The sequence below is a fragment of the Labeo rohita genome, chromosome 7 (genome assembly GCF_022985175.1).
Source record: "Labeo rohita strain BAU-BD-2019 chromosome 7, IGBB_LRoh.1.0, whole genome shotgun sequence".
Lineage (NCBI taxonomy): Eukaryota > Metazoa > Chordata > Actinopteri > Cypriniformes > Cyprinidae > Labeo > Labeo rohita.
This window is the reverse complement of record NC_066875.1, coordinates 60,413,969-60,423,674: the sequence shown is the minus strand read 5'-3', so window position 1 is coordinate 60,423,674 and position 9,706 is coordinate 60,413,969. Positions and strand designations below refer to the sequence as shown.

General features: G+C 34.6%; 1 protein-coding gene across 1 annotated transcript; it reads right to left on the bottom strand.

Annotated features, from left to right (window-relative positions):
• Positions 1 to 6,061: 6,061 nt before the first annotated feature.
• LOC127167932 (macrophage mannose receptor 1) lies at positions 6,062 to 9,411 on the bottom strand. Its single transcript, XM_051114360.1, has 6 exons — positions 9,391 to 9,411; positions 8,789 to 8,850; positions 8,283 to 8,678; positions 6,925 to 7,254; positions 6,512 to 6,600; positions 6,062 to 6,188 (listed from the first exon to the last, which is right to left on the bottom strand). Exons 2-6 carry the CDS (start codon positions 8,841 to 8,843, stop codon positions 6,075 to 6,077), a joined length of 984 nt encoding a protein of 327 aa, XP_050970317.1. The 5' UTR covers positions 8,844 to 8,850; positions 9,391 to 9,411; the 3' UTR covers positions 6,062 to 6,074.
• Positions 9,412 to 9,706: the final 295 nt, after the last annotated feature.

Genomic DNA, 9,706 nt, shown 5'->3' with positions numbered 1-9,706 from the left:
CACAACGACAGGCATCTGAGAATGGCTCGAATAGAAAAAGGGGATATTATTTTCACAAATACAGAACAAATTGCGTAAAGCTTTGACAAAGTAACTGGTGGAAGAAATACTGAGTTACTTTAGTAAAGTACTTTCAGTAGCTACTAATAGCGCATTGAGGAAAAAACCTGCATGCATTTAAAACCTTAAGTAAAAGTATTATCTTGTATACTGTACACTGTAAAAACTGTTACTTAGATTCAACTCAAAAAAATTAAGGCAACATTTTCCAACTACTTTTTGTATGTTTAGTGAACTTCTTGTTATTTTGATTTGGTAAAAATCAGTATTATTTATTTTACTGTATGCTAAAAAATCTACAATATAAAGAGTCTACAATATAAAGCAAAACATTTGAGTTTAACCATTGTGACGAAGAGCAGCATATTGACCAAATCATACTTAGTTAAAATAAGTAACATTTAAAGTAAAAAAAATAAACTTTTTGATTTTAATTAATTAATTTACTCTATTACTCTATTAATTTAGACAAATTATTTCTTCAATCCACTTGAAATAATTAGTTAGCATTGCCATAACTTTAATTAATAAGGAAAGAGAGGTATTCGTTTCCAACGTTTATTACTCTATAACAGCTGCCATATACAAACAATTGGGTGCACTAAGTTTCTGTAATCAATTTTTATGTTAATGTTGTAAACATTTTAACATTAAAAATTACAGAAACTTCTAACCTCATCTTTAAGTGCAGCATAGAACACTAAAGGACTGACTTTAGTGCACAGTACAGTACATTTTCGTATGTATTAAAACATAATAAACTAATACAATAACATGTTTGAAGCACAATCTGTGCTATATTTCAATAAAACATTTGACATTGAAATAAAATAAAATAAAGGGCCTCTGACCTCAGCATTTGATATAACAAAACTAACTTCAGCACATCAAGTGCCCACAAGCTGGAGACTTATCCAGGAACTGAAGAAGTCTGTGCTTGACTACCACACTGTTCTAAGTTAAACTGCCCACCGAGCAAGAGTGATGAACCAAAGAAACATAAAAAAAAAAGCATAATCTTACATAAATCCTTACAAGAACACCTTCAACACACAACATTTAAATTTAAAATAAAACACAGGGAAGCAGGATCACAGCATTTGACAAGAAAGAACTGACTTCAGCTTCAATCCATAAGTGCACAGTACAGTATATCTTAGTATGTATTAAAACATTTTACCATAAAATGGTTTATATAACAGAAGCTCTGAACCGCAGCCAATTAACAATTGAACATTCACAACAATCTTCTAAAAAAAATCTACAAAAACACAACAAGATTGCCATTTAGTGTGAGGTTGGCATTTGACCAACTAACTCAGAAGTTTGTTTTTGAGTGTCATGAATCGGGAGGAAGCCTTTGGGCGCAGTGTGTCAAGTCCCACAAAAAGTCTTTGGAACACCTCAAATGTTTTGCAGAGTTGTGGTGGATACAGCAGGTTCAGAGCATGTCATCCCCAGAAGCAGGCAACACGCCCTGGCCAGATTTCCAAGATCAGTAAGCACTGGGATTCCCTCAATGATAATGCCCACTGCATCTGGTTCACGGCAGACATATATCTGCATATTTTCAAGTCCTCATGGACACTGATCTCCGTTTTTCCCTGTATGAGAATAAACAGAACAATAAGTGGCAACAGAGAACAATCTTCAAAAGCTAGGTGTGGTTAAGTAAAAGTACTGAAAATGCCACTCTTACAGTTATATCATCAGATGATTATGACTCCTGCATTAATGTAAAACAAGGATTTTACTTTTGTGAAACTGCAATTGAAAAATATGACAGTATTTTTTAAATCAAGTCTACAAGCAACTGGAAGACCATAAGGTTAATTTTGGACCCTGGTTCCTGCACATACATTTGGGTGTTTGTAGGTGTGTTTTTGAACTTTTTACAGAGCCAGAACCGATCCCCAACTCCAGCTCCGTACTATAACTCAGACAGACATAAGATTGATGCAGTATCTGAGGAATAAGTGCTTTTCCCCCCAAAAAAAGTCAAACTATGCTTTTTAAACAATACTTACATAGTAGTCAGAGATTAGCTCTTGCCCACTCTCTCCCATGTATTCAATGAGGCACCTCAGAATCACGTCTCTCTTCTTCACCACAGAGGTACTTGGATCCTATAGTTGGTAAGTGAATAATGAAAAAACTGAATCTTGCGGTCAATATAACAACAAACATACAATGTCATTATTAGTGTGGTTCTGTACTACCCATTCAACAGAGCTTTATATTATATATTAATTAGGAGCTGTAAACAAAAAATTTTTTTTTTTTTTTTGCAATATTCACCCAATTAGGCAAGACAAGTAAATAAAGTACTTATTGTATTAATATGCATCTGCAACATTACTACTTTTGCCTCACCTGTATCAGTTCCAGTAAAAGTTCTTGATGCGTTGATCGGCCGCTCCAGATCAGTAGATCTGATGGTCTTCTAAAGAAGCAACACAAATGAAAGAAGAGTTTATGAAAACCTCAGGATCATTGATGTTATTGCAATGCAAAATAAATATTAAATCTTTTTAGTTGAACAAATGGTTTAAGACAATATAATATATTTCAACCAAATATAGCAAAATATTAAGTTAAAGCGTTTACGAATTTTTATGATACGTTGCAGAGAGAAGCGCCAAAAATATAATGTCCTCATCTTTTTCAATCATGCAGGGACAACAACTGTGACCACAAAACTAGCAGTTAAAGTAACTTTTAATTGACACATGTACGAGGATGAGAGACCATGCTACTAGTGTTTTGCTAGCTAATTCGGAAAGAGGCAGAACATTTAAGACGAGTGATTTGAGACAAAATAATTCACATTCACCGAGGCTAACGTTATTAGACTCCTTAAACAAACAAAACGACGATGTTTTTTTAAAGTACCCAGACTAAGTAGAAACATAAGCTGGCAATATATCTCACATAAACCTATCCTACGTTAACGTTAGCGATAGTTGTTTTAAGATTTATGTTAATTTCAAGACCTTCGGTAAGGCCGCATGGCGCCTGCAAAACTGACAAACTTAACGTTACTGTCTGAAACCTGGCGACGCTTTTACATTTTATAGTGCAATAAATGCGTGCTCATTCGGCTAAAACCTAAATTTATGCGATGTAAATAGTTACTTACATGTGTTGCACGTTGTATAAAGCCCCCAAAAACTCCAAAGAAATCCGAAACTGGTCCAGTACAGGTGACAATGAGCATCGATGTCGTTGTTCTGCTGCAGCATGTGAGCGGGTCCTGACGTATTACTTTGGATATAAACACTTAAATAGAGTTTTGTAGAAGCAATTTATTGTGAAGGTCAGTAAAAAACAATTTTTTGATAGGTAATAATAAGTTACAAAAACAATCACACTTTTTACTTATGTAAAACTTAAATGAATTCAAAAACAAAAGGGAATAAATTTATTGGAAGAAATATACTTTTTAAAATAAATTCCTATAGATAATACCCTTGAAGAGCTTTTTACAGTGTAATGTACTCAAGGTATGAAGAGTAAAAGTAAAGGTATGTATTCTGCAAGAAAAAAAAAACGTGTATGTGATGGTCTAGCTTTAATATTACTGCTGCGCTACTGTGTATGTTGCATTTTACTTCTGAATATGTTCAAGGTTGTTACATTTAAAATACCTTATATACGGTTGGGCAGTTTAATGTACAACAGTGCATCATATTGTAAAAGACCATGACCATGTTTTTGTAGTGTTGCTGTCCATTTGTATGTGAACACTTCAGGAATGTTTTTCTGGTGGTGCAATTAGGGAATTCTTCAAAGGCTAGACTGCAGTGCGTCCTTCGAAGGCTGAAGCCTCCGATTTAAAACACAGCTTGTCAAGTCAAGCCTTTATTTATATAACGCTTTTAACCGTACAGATCGTGTCAAAGCAGATTTACAGTATTAAATAGGAAAATAGTGTGTCAATACTGCAAAAGGACAATAGTAAACACTTAATTTTCAGTTAAAGGCAGTTCATTACTGAATTCAGCAATGACATGATCCAGCTCAGTTAAGACAGTATCTGTGTAATCAAGTCAATGATATAGCTGGAAATTAAGTGTCCCCAGCTAAGCAAACCAGAGGCAAAGAAACAAAACTCCATCAGTGACGTAAGACATCTTACAGAATAATCCTTTTACTTGCACTGCGACATTAGAAGTGTGTATCTGCTGCCACTCAGTCAAATACATTACAATATCTAGAACAGGGGTGTCCGATCCCGCTCCTGGTGAGCTACTGTAGGATCCTGCCGAGTTCAGCTCCAACACACTTGCCTGAACACCTTGATGATCTGGTTCAGGTGTGTTTTATAGGGGTTGGGGCTACGTTTACACTAGTGCATTTTGTTTTAAAAGGCATAAATTGCTATGATTAAACCTGATTCCCACATTATTCCTAAATTTTCAACCTTCCAAAATGTAGACTTTCGGAAAAACACTGCAGAAGCGTTTCAGTGTAGACTGACTAAAACAGAGACTTTTGAAAATGATATTTGCTTAACCGGGCCAATTAGAGTTCTTAGTCCAAATGTGCCCACAATTTTTGGAGAAATACTCGTATCTTTACAAGTTGACTTCATATTTCTTCGAACAGAATCATCATTTCTATTCATTCGATGTCATTCTAGTAGGCAGTTAAACTTTCCCACTAAAAATAAAACAAATCACACAATCTCCAATATATATTTTTTGAAGAGAAAACATACAACTCACCAGTATTGTCGAATAAATCCTCACAGGCTCTTCGCGGCATTTGTTTCGTTACATTCAGTCAATTTCACATCATTACTGGATCAAAACCGATACATCCAGCAAGGTCAGTCCGTTTCTACTTTTAATTTCCACTCTTAATATCTAACACTTGACCTATTCGTTCTGTCAACTTCTGACTAAACTGAACTCAAACTTTCTGTGTCGGTGGGCGGGGCGATTTAATCACAGCGCTTAATCCGATTGATTTGTGAACATCCGCAAAATCGTATTTGCTATCCCATTGGTATTTTTTTATTTTTGAGCTACTGCATGTCTTAACAGTTTAAATAATACTTGCATTTATCATATTTTGCTATTTATTTAACTTGTAATTATTTCTTTGGCCTTATAAATTAGGTGAATTATTGTAAATCATTATTGTTATTTTTGCTGTCTTTTTTTTTTTTTAACCCTTGCTTTTCCTCCTCTCACTTACATACTTTTATCACATGTCTGAACCTTTTAGGCCCTCACCACTCAAATACTGTAGTATGCTGTAAATCTATTTAAATTTTGTCTTTGTCATGGCAAAGTATAGATTTGTTCATTTCACTTTTTTCATGTTTGTACATTCATGATTTCATATTTGAAACATATGTTTCCCAGCATCTGAATATACAAATCTTCAGACAAAATGCAGATATGCTGTAGCCAAATATGCAGATATTAAAATGATTTCATGTATATTATTATATTCTGTTTATTAAACCCTACATTTGTCAGCTATTAATGGTTTGATCATGAAAAGTTCAACATCACCTGCACAACTCATGTGTTCTCCAGCAGATGATTTTATTTCAGTGAGAGAGAGAGAGAAGTACTGATATACAATTAAGATTAATTTATTAACAATACACTTCAGACAGAAGCTTTCCTGATGCAGGAACACTGCAATTACACATTACAGACACATTTTATCTGTTTAAAACATTTTAGGCTATTATTTTTACATTTACAGTAGAGGAAAACTTAGATTAAGATTTACACAAAGCTTAAACTTAGATTTCTTACAGTTTTGTTTTCAGTAAGGGACAAGTAACAGATTATTACTGTAGCAGCGCTTTAAGGTTATGATGATTTTTTACAGTGGACTTTAAATACAGTGATTATATTTAGCTTTATGGAAAACTATCGAGACCCAAAAACAGTTTTTCCAAATTAATTTAATTAATTTAATTATCCATTACCATTTCTTTTAGATGCCTGCCCCGTAATGATGGGTCAGAAAAAGAGGTCTGTGATCTAATATTATAACTCTTCTCTCGTCTTCTCTTCTCTTTGGAAGACGTCTCCATTCGCTTGCTGCATCCATTGCAGATTTGCATTCACTGACAAATCTGGAGGTATCAGTTTCTGCTTAATCTGAGGGGGGGAAACACAGATTTGTTAGGTTTTAGTGCATACAGCATCTCTGCTTTTCATAAACATGCCTTGCCATGTCTAAATGTAATGTGTTTAAGAAAAATATGTGTATATGTACTGCAGCGCTGATTCATCAAGATACACACTTGGAAATTGCTAGTGAACTTCACTAATAATTACATAGAAAAGTAACTAATTACAAAAAAGTAAATAAAGGTAAATCATTACAAGAAAGTAATGTACTGAATCAAATGTGAAAGATTTTCTTGTAAAACGTATTCCAGTAACTGTTTTTGTAAACAGTTGAAGATTAAATGTCTCACCTCCTCAAGGATGGCCGCCTTTATATCAGGATCATTCACATTCTGATCCGATTCCAACTTCAGTCTCAATATCTGTCTAGACAATGTTCCTGTGGGTAATAGCACACACACACACACACACACACAATTAAGAAATAAATTTTTCTTTACTTGAAGTCTCCCTTTTGTTTAAAGTTAATATTTCAATCATTTCCATGTTCACAGTTCTCTGATGTTGGTTAATTGTCACACTGGCATGCAAGTAAACAAATAAAACATTTCAAATGTAAAAATTTAAGCCGTAAGTAATCTAAAAGTAGTCGAAAGGTAGTCAAAATCTAAATTACATTAATAACTACAATTTTCATCAAGTCATTTGTAATCAGTAACAGACTACAGCTTGACATGGACATCAGACATGGAAAAACACTCACTGCCGTAGCAGAAGAAAGGTTTTACTTCGATGCACTTCTGATCATCCCACAGTCTGTTTTGTCGTAAATACACCACACAACTTCCTGATCCATCCGGTTGACCGGATTGCCAGTTTCTGAATGAAGACGTGCTGTTATCGGACCAGACGAAAGCGTCCTCGAAAAGCCCGATGTATGTGACATTTCCTTCAGGTACCAGCGTCTGGATCTGACGGTTCTCTTCCAGGTTCCTCACGCTGACCAGCTCTTTGTGATACAGTCTGCAGTAAGTCTGAGCTTCTCTCCAGGACTTTGGCTTATTAACAAATATATAATTGCTATATCTCACACCTAGGAGATGTTTAAGATAAGCATTGAATTAGCAGCAATCAGCTGGTCGAACACAGTACTAAAAACACCCTGTCAGCTGTTCTCGTTTAGAAAAGGTACACCTTTAAATATTTTATACCTTCAGAGTCTTAGCACATTAAGACACAATGTTAATGGGAAACACACCAGAGTTTTCTTGTCATGATTGAAACATCATGGTTTTCTTATCAAGTTATTTAAAGGTTGCTAAGACAATTCTTACAACATTCTTCTAATTTTATTTTCACCCAAAATATAGTATTATCTGTTTTTAATGTCCAGTTTTCTTGTAAAACTTACAGCTATATGTAATGTACTCACCCCCTTGTCATCCAAGATTTTGTCTTTCTTTCTTCAGTCATAAAGAAATGATGTTTTTTGAGGAAAACATTTCAGGATTTTTCTCCATATAATGGACTGATATGGTGCCCCGAGTTTGAACTTCCAAAATGCAGTTTAAATGCAGCTTCAAACGATCACAAATGCGGTTGTAAACGATCCCAGCCGAGGAAGAAGGGTCTTATCTAAACGATCGGTTATTTTCATAAAAATAATACAATTTAAATACTTGTTTACATGTCAAACGCTCGTCTTGACTTCTGTTTTTGTTTCGGTTCATGGAAAAATTCCCATCTCATGTTCTCCCTCAACTTCAAAATCGTCCTATATCACTGAAATGTTTTCCTCTAAAAACCATTTCTTTATGACTAAAGAAAGAAAGACATGAACATCTTGGATGACAAGCGGGTGAGTACATTATCTGTGGATTGCTGTTCTGGAAGTGGACTTCTCCTTTAATGGTTTCTAAAACATTTCTTACAATATTCTACTAACATTATTTTCACACAAAATATAATGTTTATTATTAAAATGATTAAAAAAATATTCTAACAGCGTTTTCTCTCAACATTGAGAACATTTATCGAGTGTTCTAAGAAAGTTAGCAATTAATCGGTAAGTTATCATTAGGTAGAAGCATCTCAAAAAAAGCATGAATGTAAATGCAGTACCAAAGAGGTCTGGCTCGTAGCATATGAAGCTCCTGTCTGTGTCACAACTCGTGTCATGAAACTCTCCGTAGGAATCCATTACTGAACAACGCTCATCAGCGAGGTTAGATGGTTCACTTTGTCCCCAGTTTCTGTATTCCACTTCTCCGTCCTTGTAAAACTGTGGATCGGCGAGAGCCCAGTGCCACTGCTCGTTCGCCGTTTTCTTCAGGCCGATCCAGGCGGATTTAGAGCTCATGACGTTTTCAAGAGCCAGAAGCTCCTCCATGTCTGTCCAGTCCTCCAGAGTCACCAGATCAGTGTAATTCTCTCGGCAGTATCGCTGAGCCTCAACAAACGTTTTGGATTCATTCACGAAGAAGATTTTTTTAGAAGGCTCTAATGACGTGTACAAACCTTTCAAAAACATTTGGGTTATTATAATTGGCATTTAAATATGCAGATGCAAATACAATATACATTTTGTCATTGTGCACATGCACAGTTTTATTCTTTCAACATCTCACCTGTAACACAGTATATTCCACAGATCATGAGGACGAGAAGAAGCTTCTGATCCATCGCTGTCCTGCCATCAGCAAATGATGACAAATTAAATAATGTCTAAACATAACACACTACATAAAATAATATTCTTTCTTAGTATTTTTGTCTTGTTTTCCAGTACAAATATTAAACTTTTCTTTTTGAGCCCACTTGCTCAAACTAATTTCTCACTTCTTATGACATTTTGCTTCTCAAGCAATTTTGATTTAAGAATGTTTAGATATTTATATTAAAAAACAAGATAAAAAAAACAGACTTTTTGCAGTGTAAATGAACACAGGCAAAATATTTTCTAAACAAGCATTTTTTTTCTTGTTTTCAAATTAGAAAAATTAAACAAGCATGTCTCATTTTAAAGCATGACGAAATATTTGTACTAAAAAAAAAAAAAAACAATACTGAGGAAGAAAATTAAAAGCCATTATTTTTGTAGAACTTGAAATTGAATTTAAAAATGTTAATCACTGAATGACTTTTATGCATTGTCACAAGACAAAATGTTTTAAATATTTGTGCTGGAAAACAAGACAAAGATGAAAAGTCAGAAAAGATCCAGACTCACCTGTTGCATTGAACTCTCGCAGTAATTTGTCAAAGCGCTCCGTGACTCTGTTGACTTTGGTTTTTATACTCATTCTGCTCCTACGGTTTGCTCTACGAACCCTTCTGAACGACACAGACTGATTTTCATTCTGACTTTGCTTAAAACATGAAACCCTTCATTCAAAACACATCAAATGAACATGGAAATGATCAGTAGCTTAGGTCAAGCAAAGGAAAATACTGGCTGGTCTTAAATAGTGACAAAGGCTGCTGTTTGTCAACAGCTTTATACAGAAAAGGAAAATGACATTGCTCATCCATTGCCTTTATACAGT